This window comes from Chelmon rostratus, chromosome 14 (genome assembly GCF_017976325.1).
Source record: "Chelmon rostratus isolate fCheRos1 chromosome 14, fCheRos1.pri, whole genome shotgun sequence".
NCBI lineage: Eukaryota > Metazoa > Chordata > Actinopteri > Chaetodontiformes > Chaetodontidae > Chelmon > Chelmon rostratus.
In genome coordinates, this window is record NC_055671.1 from 5,832,487 (window position 1) to 5,851,232 (window position 18,746).

General features: G+C 41.7%; 2 protein-coding genes across 2 annotated transcripts; one reads left to right on the plus strand and one right to left on the minus strand.

The window, feature by feature from the left end:
- Positions 1 to 401: 401 nt before the first annotated feature.
- Positions 402 to 16,319, minus strand: LOC121617776 (C2 domain-containing protein 2). Its single transcript, XM_041953006.1, has 13 exons — positions 15,480 to 16,319; positions 14,963 to 15,058; positions 13,312 to 13,431; positions 10,538 to 10,639; positions 10,064 to 10,180; positions 8,393 to 8,501; positions 6,691 to 6,799; positions 6,512 to 6,576; positions 6,261 to 6,376; positions 5,957 to 6,125; positions 4,767 to 5,008; positions 4,006 to 4,273; positions 402 to 2,733 (listed from the first exon to the last, which is right to left on the minus strand). The coding sequence occupies exons 1-13, from the start codon at positions 15,759 to 15,761 to the stop codon at positions 2,513 to 2,515; spliced, it is 2,016 nt and encodes a 671-aa protein (XP_041808940.1). The 5' UTR covers positions 15,762 to 16,319; the 3' UTR covers positions 402 to 2,512.
- Positions 16,320 to 16,518: 199 nt separating this feature from the next.
- Positions 16,519 to 18,171, plus strand: atg101 (autophagy related 101). Its single transcript, XM_041952852.1, has 2 exons — positions 16,519 to 17,155; positions 17,238 to 18,171. The coding sequence occupies exons 1-2, from the start codon at positions 16,904 to 16,906 to the stop codon at positions 17,640 to 17,642; spliced, it is 657 nt and encodes a 218-aa protein (XP_041808786.1). The 5' UTR covers positions 16,519 to 16,903; the 3' UTR covers positions 17,643 to 18,171.
- The last annotated feature ends 575 nt before the right edge of the window (positions 18,172 to 18,746 follow it).

Sequence of the window (18,746 nt, forward strand, 5' to 3'; positions counted from 1 at the left end):
CATGTGCTAGAAGCTGATAAGTGTCGAATGAAAAATAATCTGCAAAATAACTAGCAAGTATTGTCAACTGTCAAATAAATGTACCGCAGGAAAAAGTGCAAATTTTTTTCTCTGAAATGCGGTGAAGTCTAAAGTAGCGTAAACCGGAAATACCTTAAATGTATCTTATACAGTAAGTACAGTGCTTGAGTAAATACTTCATTACTTCATTGTTTTCCACTACATACTGCACTAATTTTTAATGTGGGATAGCACTATAACATGTGCATGTTTTCAAGCTACAGGAGCACCGGGGGTATTTCCCTCCAGCCAGGACACTCAAAGTGGTGACAGCATCTCAGTTATTCAATCAATATTTATTGTTGAAAATGAAATAACTCGATATGTATATTAGTTACAATCCCTGCAGGGAAATGACTGACATTCTGCAACAACAGTTAAGTCATTCTCTGTGCACAGAGCGGATGCCAATTTAAAAGAAAAAAAAAACAAACAAACATCAGGAAGCAGTTTATTAATCACATACAGACCGACTGCTACCTGAATGCATAACAGTAGCCAGTTCTTGCAGGCTGCCATAAGCAAGGACTCTGAAGTTGAGCACAAACCCATTTTCATAATTTTCAGCCTGGTGTGTGTGTGTGTGTATATATATATATATTATACACATACACACACACACACACAGACTACAGTCAATGATGGTGGGGGAGAGCAGGTGATGAAAAGGGGTCACAGTCCTACCATGTACTGTTAATACCAAGACACAGAGACATCCCACACTGGATCTGCAGCAGAGTGTTGTCATAGACAGCAAGTGAGTGTTTTTAATTCTGACAGCCTAATAATGTAAACACTCAGTTAACAGATATGTGCATAGGCTTCTTGATTCTAGACATTACTGATGGTGCAGGAACATGGTGGCACACTTGTCTCTCAGAGCCATTCCAATAGCTCGCTACAGTCCTTGACTCCTCTGGTGGGACAGTGGATGTAGCCTCGGGAAGTCAAGTCAAGTCAAGGAACAAGTCCACCCGTGACATCACCCTCAGAATAGCTGTAAGGCAATCTGCTAGTGCCGTCTGTCACTGTGCTGCATCGATTCTCTGAGCAGATGAACTTATTGAAGAAACAGTAGTTAACATGTTGCACAGAAATGTCTTCAACAAGCTGCTTACAAAAAAAATAAAAATACAATCATTAGCTGGATAAAAAAAAGCAGCCAAACCACGTGGTTGCCCTCAAACGTGTTCACACTCTCTCTTGTTCATGTGTTCAAAGCTACATCTTTTAAAAACGACAAAACATCAAATAAAAGACTGAGGATTCCGTTCAGATGAAACGCAGGATTGAAATGAGCTTAGAACAAGTTTCATTAGTGCGCAACGCAACAAGAATGGCCGAGTGTAACGTCACAGTCCCTGGATAATGGTTCGTTGAGTTCCCTTTTGACACATAAACAACCCTGCTGATGACAGTAGTGTGCAGGAGGAATCTTTTAGGAAGACAAAGAAGAACGTTGCTTATCATTTGAAAACACTGCAGAGAGGAGTAAACATAAAAACCCTCACATATAGCTAAAGTTTCTGTCGGCCACAGTGTCACCGCTTCTTCTTTTCTTTCTGGAGGGGTGTTAACTTATGTTAATGCCAGTGTTGTGCGATAACGTGACCTCAGCACATGCCAATCACACATGACTGCTTCTAAAATCTTTGTTAGGCTGACATTTTTGTGAGTTCCTTTGTTTTACAGCTTTTATATGCACATTACATATAGCTGCTGTTTGTTTTATTTGGGATCAAAAAAATTAAATGAACTAATATAAATACCATATTTCATAGTATTAGTGTCAAAAAGTAGTCGTGTTATTGTCTCCCATTTGCACCGCCGTGCACTGAAGATCACCTCCCTTTGTGAATGCTTTTAACATGAATCTCTATCACAAGAGTAGCCCCTGTCATTGCACTTTAAACAAAGGTACTAAAATTGTGCAAATCATACAAATACCACTCTTCTCTTCATCTTTGGTCCTGTTGGTCCACCGTAGGAAGCTTTACGGTTTACAGCAGGGAGAGTTGACTCTGTACCCTCAGCGTCAGTGAGGTTAAGAGTGATGGCCCACACCAGTCCTTTCTGTCCGTAACAAGGCCACAAAAGCACTTAAAGATTTCAAAATGTTGCATAAAAATCAATTAAAAGAAACATGCAAAGTAATATCCTCTGAAATGCCATTAATCCAAGACAGACCTTCATCCACACATGCACACACTTGTTTTTGGTGGAATATCTGCTTCTTATAGGAAGCAGGAAATGGCAGTAAAGAGGATATTTTTCCATCTACACAGCTTTCCCATTCACAATGATGCAGGAGCCCCAGTTTGCAGGCTGGGCACTTGGGGGGGGGGGGGGGGGGGGGGGTGGCTTAGCCGGGAAGTTTGCCAGTGCAAGTTTGAGGTGGTGGTGGTGATGGTAGTTGTTGTAGGAGGGACTGAGCTTACAGGAGGGGGGGGGGTCACGCATGTGGCTGCCCCATGGAGGTAGAGCCATTGACTTTGCTCTTATTCTTACTCTTGCGGTTGAGCATTCGGCTAAGCGTGGCTGTTCGGCTGGCTCGCTCCACCGCGGCCGGAGACTCCAGGTAAACCAAGTCATTGTGTGACTGGCTCATCCCCGGGTCCTTGCGCTGGTGACGCCGCCGGAAGAAGAGCTTGGCACTCTTCTGAAGGAAGCTGCCTGTGATGGAGAAGCAAAGGACAGGAAGTAATAATTGTGATACCTTGAGGAAAAGACTATGTCAAAGATAACTGGCATGTACAATATTCCTTTGAAGTATCTGAAGCAGAAGTGACCCAGAAGTTGTGTTAGGTGGAAATTGTTGGTTGTTGATAGTTATAATTTGGTAAAGACAGAATTGAAGCAAAAAAAAACAACGTCCATGTCTTCCCCCTTTGATTACAAGTCTTTCATCTGTAAAAGAGGTGTGTTGAGCTTTGAATTACTGACAAACAGACTTAGGGCAGACATAGACTGTGTTTAATCACCAGCTAACACATACTGAACTCTACCAACAGAGAGCAGCAGCATAGTCCAACACTACTACTACAGGCGTCATTTCTTCCATTTAGTACATAAGGAGTTGCTGGGGTCTGTCTGTGGATTAGATTAGGTTGATATAAAACATTAGAAACACCATGAAAATGTATTAATGACAAATGGAAAAAGTAACACCAGTAACCTCAATACAGAATAAATTCCTATAGCAAAAGGCTGAACAACATTACTGGTATTGCAGTATGAGAAGATGTTTGAGCTCCAGTATGTGTGTGGTGTTTTACTCTGAAGTATCAAGTTGGCTTTATTGGCATTTTTGACAGTCCCTGTAGGTCCAGCGGGGGACCCTTTCCCACAGTGTACCAAAGGTCACAATATCCAATAGATAATATTGCAAGTGAATATCTAAAAATATCCACAGTCATTTGTCTATATTGTGCAGCCCCACAACACTTGAACACTTTTTTAAAAATACAGTCACTACGTGTTACTAATATCTATTTGATTTGAAATGAACTGAAAATAAATTTGTCATTGCACAAAGACTATCTACTCTACTGATAACTAGGGACACTACACATACTAGAGTAACAAGGATACTACAAGTAACTCATGACATAACTTACTCATCTGGACATAATGTGTGCTTAGCACTGCTTTCCTCTAAGACGGCAGTGATGGTAGTTCAAAGGAAAGGTTGAAAGGAAGAAGGAAGGACAGAGAGAGAAGAACACAAAAACAGACTACATCACTGAGGAGCAACAGATGGCTGTGACAACAGCCAAAATGATTAATTTAACAGAAAACTTGGGTTCTGCCTTTAAGGCAATATGTTTCTGGAGGATTTACAGTATGATTAATGGAATAATCTGCCTATAAAGACCAGCTCTGTCACCATGTCCACAGTTACTTGTGGCTTCAGGTGGTCGCTGCGGCCCCTCTGTGCCCTCTCACCTCTGCTCTTCTTGCAGCTCGCCTCAGACACACACATGGATAGCGAGGTATGGTCAAGTTCCTCTCCGGTTTGGCTCTCCCAGTCCTCAGGAGGCCGGCCTATTCCGCTGGGGCCTTCCTGGGGCTCAGACTCCTCTGGAGGACTACTGGTCCCTGATGCAATCGCTGTGGTCACATCCTGAGTAGAGCTGCCCTCTGACATCGAGGCATCCATCGCTGCAGCGTAGCCCGCCATCAGAGCCAGCTCATCATCCTGAGACAGGGCCGTCTACGAAATTGTGCACATCGATATTTTAAAAATGAATTTCTAGTAAAGCAATATTTCGTTTGATTTAACATTTGCTAGCTGGTTAGCATGCTAGCTTCAGTAGATACCTCTGCAACACAACACACAGACTTTTTTGGCATAACAGCAAAACTGATGCTTCTTCACATTCTGTTGATTATTTTATTTATTTCATTGTTTGAATGTTTCAAACTAAAATTTTGTCCATATCTTACACATTGCACCTTTATTGAGATCTATTTCTTTCCTTTGCCATGATCAATGCGTTAGTAAAAACAACAGCTTAAAAGGCATGGTGGAAACTGACTTCCAGAGCAGCAACCACCAGCGACTGGCCACTCCTCAGCCTTTCTGTATTTCCCACTCACATACATATTCTAAGTAGGTGAACCCATTCTGCTTGAGTGAAACAGTAAAAATGAAACAGTATAATGCACTATTGAAGAGTTTCTCTGGTACTGGAGCTCATCCTTACTTTGGCAATGCCAGAGATGATGATGGTACTCTTCTTCACTGGGGACTTGAGCTTCTGCTTGGCAGACTGGTGGAGTTGTCTGATGGCGGCCTCTGCCACCGGGTCTGTGCCATTGAGCATCAGCAGCTCGGTATCAGAAGAGGACAGGGCCTTGCTGACTGTGGCCCCCAGCATGGATGCCTGCTCGGACACACGACGCTCTGACAGCTTGGGCTTGTTGGCCACTGCTTTCTGGGCAGGATCTGATGGAGCACAAAGTTATTTTAATTGACTGCTTCGTGGGTATAATGGAAGTTCAAAAACAGATATGGCTAAGATTTGACAATGTGTATGGCTGTATAGTTGGGAAAGATTTTCAGCATTTTTCACAGCAGACATTTAGACTTATCGTAGCAGGAAAAGAACACAGCGGCTTATGATGCCAGTGTGAACCAGCATGCACAAAACCAGGACCCTGAAACTGAAGCAGCTGGAATTTAACCATGATTAATGTTACTATTTTCACCTGTGACTACTGTGGCATGTCACAATGTCTTCCAGGGAAAAGGTCTATCAGCATCTAGAATGTCCTTCTGCTATTGTTTAAGATGAGCTAATCTAAACATCTGTGTCACACTTACACAAATTGCTTAATGATATGTGTATTTCCTTCCACAGAGCCATGCTGCTCCAGTAGCATGGCTAAAAATGGCCTGGCAGGATCGTTCAGAGGTTTCATGTTATTGCAGCGTTTAAAACAGCTTTTTTCAACAAATGATGGATTCAATCAACATTAATATTGTCACAGCACTATCTCTGCATCACATGTGAAGATATTCACTGCAGTATTCAAACAGATGGCTACATGTTTAAAGGGGAAACAAGATTTTTTAATGTTCAATGGCACCAAAGGATCATCGATCAGTGGAGGAGTGGAGTCACTGGTATTCGCTTGTTGGCTTGTTTCCATACCAGAGACTCCACCATAAATCTGCTGGGTGCCAAGAACTCTGGTTTTCAAAACTGAAGTTCAGACCTATCCTCTTGTTTTGGAAGAGTCACTCCACATCAGTGGAAATTTGAAAACACTCACTCATCTCTTTGCACCAGCTGTTTGCATGTTCTACTGCTGAAGCTGTTCTTACATCAGCAGCAGAGTAAACAGAAATCTCAACAAGCCTCCATGTATTGTGCATTTGGTGGTGCTGTACCTATGTTGAGTCCATGCGGGAGCGGTCGACCCGGCTTGCTCTTCACCGCGGTGATGGTAGTGACTACCGTGCCACAGGGCATGACTGTGCGGTCCATCTCCACCCTCTTACTGGAGGCTGGGGTGGGAGGGTGCCAGGACCTCACCTCACTAGGCTCCAGGTAGGTAAACTGAAAGATACAATTCCCAACGGCTAATATTCCAACTTTGTGTACAAGGAAAACCTCAGATACATGAAGAGAATTAAACAATATTTGTTGATATTAGCATGTGACAATATCCCTGTGTTTACTGGGATGTCTTACGTCAGTAGTAAGTGATCCAGTCACTCTGTCTTTGGTCATGAGTGCAAATGTTTGGTGTCCTCTGGGCTGCTTCTTTACAAGATCAAAAGGCACTGACACCTGACCAAGTAAGGAATCTGAAAAAAAGCAAAGCACGCTTACTTTAGTCTGGTAGTACCAAAATATGTGACAGTCACAGCTAGTGAAGAAGACAGCTCTTTGTCATCATTAATAAAACACAAATATCAAAAGGCAGTCAGTAATGTCCTTACTCTCTTGAGGCTGTCCATCATTCATCAACTGAATATTGAGCTCTTTTGAAAGTCCATTTAATTCACTGATGGAAAAGACAAAAAACACATCCCAGATGTTGATGTATGGCATAAAGAAAATAAAAACAAACACCATCATCAAAAACTGAAAGTATGCAGCACCCTGTGGTAAAACTTACAAGATGAACAGCTGGTCCCAGGCAGGATTGGTTATGTTCTTCAGAACAGATGTGTTAAACCTCTGTGGAGGATCGTCTAACTGCAGTACACACAGAGGATTCATGCTGCCTACAAACACAGCAGAGCACAGTCAGCACAGGAAAAAAAAACACTGTGTGATCCAACATCTGACTGCAAATTAATTTAAAATCTTTTGACAGCTGATCAAATAAAATATGCTGTTGCAAGATTAAATTTTGCTTCGGTCACTTCCACCGCTTCACTTTAATGGGCAAAAGGGTGGTCAGCATCCATTGTATATGTCATTAATTATGCATAGGTTAGAGGAGACTCACAAAGTGCTGGGGGAGAGCTCTACTGTGAAAGCACTGTGTCTTAATGAATACAACATCAGCAAGAATCTTAAAGACAGAGCATCCACAACAAAAGCTCTGAAAGTGGCTTCTAGCCCAGAGGAGGTCTCTAAACTGAAGCTAAGCTAAGCACACTGTAACTGTTCTTCAGTTGAAGGAAGGAAAACAGATAGTAAAGTGTTGAATGCTGTGTCATGTCTCTGCTGTACGATATGAAGTGATGGCCAGAATACTTAAAGAGGATGTCTGGAGCCCTGAAAACCGCTGACTGACAATTAGAGAATGACTCAACGCAGGAAGTGCCAAAACAAAGTTGTTGTGGATGATGGTAAGGTCTGAGACTTCATCACTGGACAATAATTCTAACAGCCTCTTATCGATGCCAAACATCTTGTCATCTAATTTCATGGCTGACAACACCCTGGTGCTTTGTTTTCACTCAGATCACATGGGAATCTCTCTTTCATGCAGGTCAGTGCCACCACACTGGGTGTAGTCACACGGATGTCTGCCAACATTTTTCAGCTTTAAGCTTTAGGTTACTACCTTTGACATCCAACTGGCAATCAAACCTCCTCATTGGTATCTGGAAAGCCTCTAGACAGGAGGCACCAACTTTAGTACGTTGGCAGTATAACAAAGACCATGCTGAAATAGTGACGCTTACCTTATGAGAAAAATATGATAAACTCAATGTTCATTAGCCATAACAGAACGTATACTACTCTATGATAAGATGTTTAAAAAAATGTTATTTATAGTTATTTAAAGGTTGAATAGAGTCCCAAATTACAACCCTAAATGAATGAGAAACATGAGCTACTATATGACACCCTAAATCCCACCCTGACCTGACTCTTTAAGTCCTCATAGGAATATTATACATTTCAACTGATAAAATAAGTGAAGCTCGAAAATTTCCCAACTGCAACACACCATCAGAACCTCCAGGCTATTAAGATGAATCACCAAATGCAGCCTCTCTTGTTTGCTTCTGTAAAACATCCTTTCATTATATCCTGGACTGACAAATCAATAAAAGTAACAGTTTGATATTTGGGGAAATAAGCTTTTAGCTTCCTTGCTGAGAGTTAAACGAGTAGATCAATACCAAAGCTAAGTGTCAAAATGCCATGTTGCAGCTTTACGGGCGTTATGTGCTGGACTATTTCTTGACTGCAGGCAGTGACTTCCTGAAGTCTTTGCTGGATACTGGCAACCTCATGGCTGAACTCATGTCAGGAGGTCACTGCACCCAGCACATCGCCTACCAGAAAACCACAACTTGTCATTTATACACTTCAGACATCAGAACTTGGGTAAATTTCTAAGGAGACAAGTGTCCCACCTGCAGCATCTTCCTCCTGATTCAGTGTCACCCTGATGTTCTTCACCAGCAGCTTCCAGTCGTGGGCACGAGGGGGTTTTGGGGGTGAAACAATGTTGTTGTGGGCTTCCTAATAAAGAAACCACGGTTAGTAAATTACTCAACAACCTTGATGTACTGGTGGCAATATTAATAGCAACAATGTAAAGAAAGTACCCTTTTCTTGTTGTTCTTATATCGAACCAGCACAATGCTGTACAATCACATCATAGAGATGATCACAAGGTGTTGACAACTAAACTGCAATCAAACAACCTGCTGCTGGTATACACACACATATAGTCAGTCAGTCAGTGTACCTGATAACTGATTTAGAACAGATCCAATCCTGATAATTAGAGGACCTGTTGTATCATGTGTCAGTAGGGTACATGGTAAATGGACTGTAATCCAATTACCATCTCTAAGCGCTTTTTACAACACAAGTCTGCATTCACCCATTTACACAGCATCGGGAGCAATTTGGGCTTCAGTATCTTGCCCAAAGGATACTTCGGCATGTGGACTGCCAAGGCCAGGGATTGAACCAACAGCCTTCTGATGAGAGAACGTTCTCTCATCAGGATAACCTCAGCTGATGCTGTAACAATCGGCTAATAAGTAAATGAACAACAAATTATCAAACATTTCCTGGTTACCACGTCTAATTACCTGTTTTTCTGCATTTCCCATGAGGGAAAGTTAAAAATATTTGGAAAATAGGACATTTGAAGAGATCACTTTGGGCTCTGGTAACTTGCAATATTCATTTGTCAATATTCAAGACCAAGGAATTGATCATTCAAGAAAGTAATCAATAGCTCACAAAAGAATAGAATTTGTTGTGACCTCAGGCTCAAAAGTATATTTAAGCAAAACAAATTGTCATATTTTGTGCAGTGATTTTACTCCAAGAATTCTAACTACAGTTTACAAAACGTGAACAGATGAGACATGATCAAATCAGAAACACATGACATGACATCATGTGATGGCTGGGCAAAGAGTGCCTCAGCAAAAACCTTTTTGTAAATGCATTTCAGCATAAAAAACTCCTTCTTCATCAGTGCAGGATGTAGTTAGGCACGCTGTGACCATGATTACATGCTCCAATCATGAATCTCTTGATTGCAATAATCCCAGAGAAGAATCTATATTGCCATCAAAATGCATCAAAGTTATGCCAGTCATTATTAGCTACCTTGTGAAACTTATACATGCATACAAGCATGGATTAAATCTAGAACAACTGACTTTTTTTGCCCACTTGGGGGCAGTGGAAACAAGCTGTGTTGACTCTCTTTTAGCTCTGTTTTTGGTCCCTACCAACAACAATGCTATGCGAGCTGGGAGAGTAAACCAAAGCAGTGAAGTTGCAGCTAAACAATGAGTTGACACTCACTGTAACAGAAAGCTGATGGGAGCTGCAGATTCAGGTGATGAGTCTTTGTAGGTTGAGCACTACAAGCCACCTCTTTCACATAGTCCCACTGTTGTCACATTGTCATTTGATGCATTGTCATTGGATTACAGCCACTTAAAAAACTATGTGTAGCATACTGCAGACAATGACCCAGCACCACAGATCTGCACACACATTCTTGTGTTACAGTTGTTAAGACGTCATGAATTAGGCATGACTCCTCCACTCACCTTGACCTCTGAGGCCTGAGCAGGCCTGCAGCTCAGCAACACAGAGGGACGCGTCACACATAACAGCTGCTTTAGCTGCTCTGTTGTGGCTGCTACACTGGAAGTGTTGGGATTGTCCTGAAAGAGAGAGATAATGGTATCAGACAAATCACACACATATCAAAACCATATTGATTGTATTAAACCAAAAACATAACCTCCTTTGTGGAGGTACATGAACACTATAACCCTCACTTGAAATGTTAATTGCTAAAGCTCCCATTTACATGACAAACGTGAGAATTGAGAGAAATAAATGTCTATGAAGACAGATTATCACAGAACAACATTCAGTTTATTACAACACAAACTCAACAGTCAGTTCATTTTTTTGGTACAGTACAACATTTCTTCCTGTGTTAGTGTGCTAGTCTTTCTTTAGGTGTATCAGCACCATACAGCAGGTAAATCTCATTATCTGCAGCTTAAAATTACCTGGGTGAAAGTAGGTGTCACCTGCAGCTCCCCTGTTTCCAGGCGAGACACTCCCCAGCTCAACTTGATCTCATTGTCAGCTTCTTGCATCTGTATATCAAGCTGAGGGACACAGAGGAAAGAAACTCATGATGTCTCATGATGCCATGGTGCTCATCGGCTTCACTAATAGTACAAGTAAATCTAGAGCAATATTTAAACGTAGATTATATAAAACTGGCAATATCAACACTGATTCTTGGGAAATTAACCAATACATAAAACATAGTTTGGGGATGTGGTTTAAACTAAAGCTGTTTTCACACATGACCTCAGGACATTGTGCAGAGTTTCCATTTCACAAATGTAGTACACAACAGGAGGGGGAGGACTCGTCCATAATCATGGTTGTTTTTACGTTGAAATCAGTGCTAAATCTCTTGCTATGAATTTTCCAGACAATGTCCTATTCTCTTCGCACATGGGCTAAAACAGACACTATATAGACTTTGTACTAGGGAACAGGCAGGAGTTAAGTGTGGTTAATGCCCTGTCATACTAATTTTGACATTGGACACATAAAGCTCGTCCAGGTAATGTCCAGAAAAGTTCATGATAGCAGTGCATGGGTGAGTACGGCTTGGGTTTATTGGGGGAAACAAATCACAGGATTATTGTGCTGCAACGGCAACTGCTTTAACAATAATGTTCCTGTGGGCTGTTGGTAGCTCACCTGAAAATAAACTACAGGTGTCCATAACACTGAACATAAAGCATCCCAGTGGATTAGATTATTGTTAATTTGTTGATTTACTTCAATGGCAACAAGCAGTGTTAGGCTTCATAAAAATGATGACACGTTGTCACATCTTGAATACACGATTCTGCCAGTCTATTCCAAACTGCAATCTGTGGACGGGCTTCTAATTAGTAATGGGATTCATTTGTACGATCTGGTGTGACAAAACATGTAAGGAATGATTTCTGAAAGTAAATGTCTTTATGACTGTTGGAATTGCCATTCTTAGATGGTAATGATTTTGTTACATTAATTTCTTTGATTTCTCTCTAAAATCATGTTCTGTATACCAAGTCAGTACAATAAAACCGAAAATGACTTTTCTATTTTCAGTCTCAATAATAAAACTGATGCTGTGGTGAAGACCATAACCTCTATTCAAGGTTCAGTCTACTTAACATTTTAGTTGCATGCAAACTCCAGCAAGGTGTACATCAACACAGAGCTCAGATGGGACAGAAAGTGAAAGAACAAGAGAGAAAAGAGAGAAACAGAAAACAGACTGGGCCCTCCTGTCCCAGCATGCCTGGATTCCAGTGTAAGACTGAACAACCGCCTCTGTGGTGCCAAACAAAGGCCTTATCAGACAGCAATGAGGACGCATAGATGGATCCAGAAGAACAATATCACAGCCTGCATTGATATGATCCAGATCAGGTCATACAAACAGCTTAAACTGGAAGGCTATGTTAGCCTACTAATAGTCCTCCACCCACATGAACTGAAAAGCAGAAACTGTTTTCCAAAAAGTAGCTCATTCAATATATATAGACATAGAATGGTTTCACGCTTCACATCACCTGACTAGCAACAAGAAGAAGTGATACTACAGATATGTAAATGACAAATAATGAATTGGGATGTCACATGTGTCCCTCATCACATGCAACAGGCCATGTGGTGCAGTAGTGTGTTTAAAGACAAAGTCCACTCAGCAGCAAACAGCGTGCTCGGTGTATTATTGTGTCCATATACTATAAATGCCAGGGCTTCTGTTCTACATGTCCCAGCGCTCATAACATGAGCAGCCAGGACCATTCTAGCATGGATGTCAGTCAAAAGCTAACAAACGTTCCAGTGGATGGACGGAGGTGTTTGAAAAGGCTTTCTGACTTTTCCAGTCTAAGCTGAAACAATTAGAGTGAAAATGAGACAAAGAGGCTTCCTTTATGTTTCTGCAACAACAACTGATCCACAACCAAAACAAAACAGCCTCAACTCTAATCCTGACTTCAGCTTTCACTCAGGTTGTATTTATGGCACAATGAGCTCAGGAGGTGTGACAAGCACCTTATGGGTTTAAAAATAGCCTTAATACAATTGGGTTAGCTTGTATAGCCACTTGTATCCATACATTGGTGAAGATTTAACACTGAACCCTAGAACAGGATGAAAGCTTCACACATCTTAACGCACACTACCCATTACATTCGCCAACACATCCCCTTTGGCTCTACTTCATATGAACACTGCATCCGAGTCTGACGACTGACAGTCTCCTTCAAGGGTGTTAAGAAAGACTGTGAGTGAGCCATTGGAGTATTTCACTGAAAAATTAACCCAGTCACATTTGACCATGCTGAATAAAATGCATCAATGTAATTTCTATGTAAGAACAAGGAGTCATTAGTCATTTGTGTCATAACTTCAGAGATATATCAATCCTGTATAAACCCCTGACAAATGGGACTGTAGACAAAGCGGGCAAGCCTTACTGGAAATGGGCCTGACAGTGATTTTAATGAGGTCTTCGGGACATTTGCCCAACCATTTAATGTAAGACTCCTGCCAGCAGTGAGCCAATGCTGGGCAGCACATCATGTTCAATAAACTCTCCCATTAAACTAAACCACAATAACTTCCAAAGGATGCAAGTCTGTTTTCAGATGCCTCAGTGTTAAAAGGATATTCAAAAAAGAACAAATGAGTATTGTTGTTATTGTCATGAAATTCACGACTTTAATAGATGCCCCAGAACCGACTATAGAGCACTTACCTGCAGCTCCAGTGGGGCTATACAGACTGTGTATTTACAAGGATCTGCTGTAGCCATGCCTGTCGATGCTGCACTGACAGAGAACTGAAGCTTCTCCCCAAGCACACTGCAGGAAGCAGCCTGTTGGGAAGACAAAGTGAGGTATTGGTGTAATATAAATCTACTGAGAATGCTGGAACTAAAGCAGCAACAGCATTTGCTACTCAAATGGAGTTATACCATGTAACATGAAAGTAACTCAAACAGGGAGGAGAACTAGAATTTGCACTAAACTGTAAGGTTCTGTATGTCCATGTGTGAATTGAAGGATTAGTTGATAATACATTTCCATTAGTGTGTGTGTAGTGTCTTACACAAGAAACACATAGCACAAAAAATGAAATGAAACCAGTGAAATGTGTTTACAACACTCACTTTTGCTAAAACTGATCCAAAAGCAAAATATTTGTCTTAGGAGAAGTTCACACTGAACTGTGAAAAGGGAAGAACATCTCTACTAGTTTCCACAGGCCTTATCAGCAAATCCAATCATCTGCGAGTACAATAAATCACCTTCACTGCAGTGGAATGCATCTGTAACTCTACTGTAATTAATTACCACACAATGGTTAAAGTGTCCTCTTACTTGAAACACATGCATTCACTGTGTCTAGTTGGGTTGTTTGGTATTAGATCACTGTGAGGGGAAAACTTAACATAAACATAGGTGCTGGTGCATTCCTGTCCGCCTGCTCCTCCTCAGTGCTGAGCTCGACAACTATGTAAGCTCCTTAGAGCGTGCACGTGTGTGCGCTCACACTCAATCACACACACACACACACACACACACACAGAAGATGTAGTAAAAAAATAAGCCTCTGTTCATTAAACTCCCTGCATTCAACAACAGAGCACCTGGTATTTTGGTCCATATCGTGACGATCACAAAGAAAGGGCTGAGTAGGCATTGGGAGCCCTGCAAAGCCCTGCAAAGCCGACCAGGCCAGCAATACAGCAAGCAATTTGTCCCTATCTGACCTCTCTAAAAAATAAAGCCCTCCGGTTGCAGTTTGTCTCACACACCGTCTGCAGCTGGTTAGTTGGCACATAATCTGAATGACTGATAAATTACAGAAGTGTTTCATAGCCTTTTTAAGGAGAAGTATTATTATTAATTTGGATTTGGTAATGTGCATATGGACCACCTGAAAAAATGCTAAGAAGATTAATTTCCAATATCTGTAACAAAGTTGGTGAGATGATGAGTCACAGCTTCTCTACTGCAGACTAAAATGCAGCAATGGTGATACAGTGGCTTCCTCTGCATTGAATTAGGGAAGGGGAGATTGATTTGAGGGACATTCTTTGTCATTAAGTACATAAACAAGGAAATTAGAAATCCATAGTGTCTGCTGCTATAATCCAGATGAATGCTGAAGATGCCATGGAAAACAAAATGCATTATTTTTCAGTGGTTGGGAGGAGGAGGACACAACACCGGCCCTCAACAATAAGACAACTGATCTAGATATTGCCCAGAAAAATATATTCATTGATCACAACACAAAAGAAACAACACAAAACAGCCATAAACATACAGTATAAAGGCATTTATGATAAAGGAAAAGCCCCTCAACTGTATTATTAATAAAAGACTTTATGGTCAGTGTACCTTGTTTCTGGCAGACTTCTGAAAGCTGGACACTTGGCTGACCATGAGCTCTGATGCCTCAACATCATCTTCTTCAAATGCTAACAGAACAGGACCCTGTTGAGGAAGGAGAGGGAAATATTAAAACAGCCACAAACACCTATTACACAATTCACAGAGCAGGAAAAATGACGTTGTTGCCAATAAATGAGCATGTGTCCTGACTTGATAATTCAGAGGAAGAAAAAGATTACGCAGGTGATTCAGAGGTGATGCAAAAAGGTGTAAATTGTACACTGCTGGTTGTACATTAAAGGGACGCCGGAGCACAGTGAGACGATGTCAAAAATGTGTCCAATGTCAACAAAAGGGGTCAACTTTGAATGAAGGGAATGAGTGTTGAAAATATGTGCGCACAGATGACGTGAAACACTCCAGTCCATTTCAACCTGTCACATCCTACAAGCTACACTTTCTTTATTGAAGTCACCTGCCTACCATATAGTCGAGTTGTGGCTGGGTTGGTCATGAGACTTACCCCTCGCTTCCTTGATTCGTCACTCAAAGCCCTGCACCAAGCTGCTCTCCACTGACTTTTCCAGCTTTTCAGTGACAGCGCCCATCCCAGCAGAGAGGCGGCTTCCTCCTTCGCCGCATTGTCCTCTGCTGCTCTCTGCTTGGTTCCTACACCTCTTTGTTGGAAATACTGTACGAAATACAGTATCAGAGTAACCAGGGACGCAATGAAAAGTGTGACCATGCATAGCCACTGCGGATCCTCCAAGCCAAAATATGAACTGGAACTTTCGAAGTCGGACATTCTTCGTCAGTGTAAACGATGATCACAGCTTAACACACCTCCTCTGAGAAATTTCCTGGCAACCTCATAGTCTGTATTTGTTCAGGGAACGGCGAAATCAATGAAAGCAATCTCCCACAACTGATAACAGCACCGATCTCAAGACCCAAAACAAATTATGCTCATTCTTATCCATGCTGCAGTACTCCAACGGCAGCTTTTTTAAAGCCCCATAGAGGTCCCAAATTACGCAAGCCGGTTACAGAGACCTAGACCATTGTCAAAGAGCTAAGGCTCGTCTCTGACTTAAAATAAACGTGCAGAAAAGCGCACTCTCCTCCTCTCATTAAATATGTTATGGTTGTTAGCTTAGTTAGCTAGCTAATCTTCGCCGCGGTTCGCTTAACTAGCTATTTTTGATTAGCTACGCTGCCGCCAAAGTTTCCCAAATAGTAATTATTTCCGAAGTCTACGGTTAAGCTCCAACAGATATATCCAGATATTGAACAAGAGTCCGGGAGAAAACATCCTGAAAAGGGAGAGAGCGGTCCTTGCCACCGGACTTGCTTTGCAGCCCAGTCTGACTGTACAAAGTTGCCGTTTGGAAACGGATATGTGGCACAAACTGTAACTCCCAGCATGCACAGCGACAAATGCGAGAGTTTGTTTACACCTGGTGGCCGTGCGAGTGTAGCGTATCTCCCAACTGAGGTTAAGCTGTGCCTTTTACAAAGTTTGTTTCAGTAAGCAATGCGACTTTACGGTATATTTAAGTAAGCCCAATTAAAACATACAGTTCGATAAATTACTCAAAGAGGGTGTTTTGAACTCTGCGACTTGCCGTAGACTGTCCCGCTGCCATCGTTATCTCATCTTCCTGTTCCATTTGTAGCAAACATCTAGCTAGCGTGCTCACTTGAAGTTAATGTTCCCGTGCTCACTCCGTTTAAATTACATTTGGAGGTAGGTTAGCCTCTTTGGAAAACAGTTATTTTTATTTAAATATACTGTAATATACTGTGTGAGATAGGCCCCGCCCATCTGCAGAGGTAAACAAAGTGTGTTTTCGCCACCTAACGTGATCGAGCTGGCATACAGTAGCGTTAGCCATCGTCATCCTCCTCGAGTCGTCGCCTGTAAATGGAAATAACTATCATTTCGCAATGAATTGCCGTTCGGAAGTTCTTGAAGTAACAGTGGAAGCGAGGCAGGTGGAAGAAGCTATGCTGGCGTTGCTGCACACCATTTTACTGCATCGCAGCACGGGGAAATTTCACTACAAAAAGGAGGGCACCTACTCCATCGGTACCGTGGGTACACTAGACATCGACTGCGACTTCATCGATTTCACCTTTGTCAGGGTGTCATCGGAGGAGCTGGACAGAGTGATTAGGAAAGCTGTGTCTGAATTCAAGGTAATTGGTGGTTTCAACATGTGATTGTTGACCGCAATGCATGGGCAGGCCTTGACGATGCTATCATATGCTGTGTTTACAGGATGCTTTGAGCAACTCTGGCAGTGATGGCATGGGGCAAATCTCCCTGGAGTTTTACCAGAAGAAGAAGTCTCGGTGGCCTTTTTCTGACGAGTGTATTCCCTGGGAAGTGTGGAGCATCAAGGTCAACGTTGTCAACCTGGCCAATGAGCAGGAGAGACAGATCTGCAGGGAGAAAGTAGGCGAGAAACTGGGCGAGAAGGTGATCAATGTTGTTGAAGTCATCAACCGCCACGAATACCTGCCAAAGATGCCCACCCAGTCTGAAGTGGACAACGTCTTTGACACCAGTCTCAAAGATGTCCAGCCATATCTTTACAAAATCACATTCCAGATCACTGACTCTCTGGGCACCTCTGTAAGCACAACGATGAGAAGGCTGATTAAAGACACCCTGGCACTGTGAGGATGCTCCAGGATGCAGACAAAAAAAGATCTGGATAGTTTGATCGGTAACTGTGTCTATAGTCATGCCTCACAACTCTTTTTATGATCAAAAACACAATTTGTCAGTTCTGCTCCTGCTACAATGAACAATTGGTTGCTTGTTTGATGTCTCTGCTGTGGTTCTGGTTTTTCTTGTACCTTAAAATTATGTGTAATATTTAAAGATTTCTTTCTAAAGCTTTCTTTTTCCAAATTGTCTTCACCTTCTACAATCTAGAAATGCAACATTAACACAGTAGCAGGTAAAACTATGTATCAGTTAAATTCTCTAAAAAGTTGTGTTGCTGATAATCTCAAATCTGTAAATTATTGTAAATCTTTGACAATAAATATTGTTTGTTGTAACTGAGGGTAATTATAGTCAGCAGTCATTGCTCTTTCAAGATGAGAACAACTGCTAGTAAATACAATCCTAAATGGATGCATCATATAACAACTAAAAATCTGTTTGTTTTTTTTAATGCAAAAGCTATGGTTGAGTTTGGGAACAGATTTCCTCATCTATGTGAAAATTTCCTCTCTTCACACAACTTCGTGGAGAGTGTGACCTTACACATTGGTAGGACAGGATTTCCAGTCGGCCATTTTTCCAAATTAAAGCAGACGCCTCCTAAATTCACTCCCAAGTTTCCAGTCAGAAATTGTCACGGTGGCCCACAGCTTGAAAAACATCCCCCCCGGCTCAGGGTTTTCTGCCAACAGGATGACACGTGTGTCCGTTTTCACACATTGTAGTTCCTCAGGTAGATTCATGAAACAGTCTTCCATTTGCGTCACCAGCTACATTGATGAAACTGACTGGGCTGAAATGAACTGGTTGTTTATTATATAGTTTGCGAGGGTGTAAAGGAAATGTGCAGTCATCTGTACCACAAACTCATACATATTTTACAATCCTGATTCCAAAAAAGCTGGGATGCTGCATGAAAAAAAATAAAAATAGAACGCAATCATTTACAAGTTAACTGTGTTTACAGACAACAGTTGTACAAAGTGTTCCAGAGCCCATGCAGTTACATCCTTTATCCAATCATGTGCTTCACAAAGTGGTGAACCTCGCTCC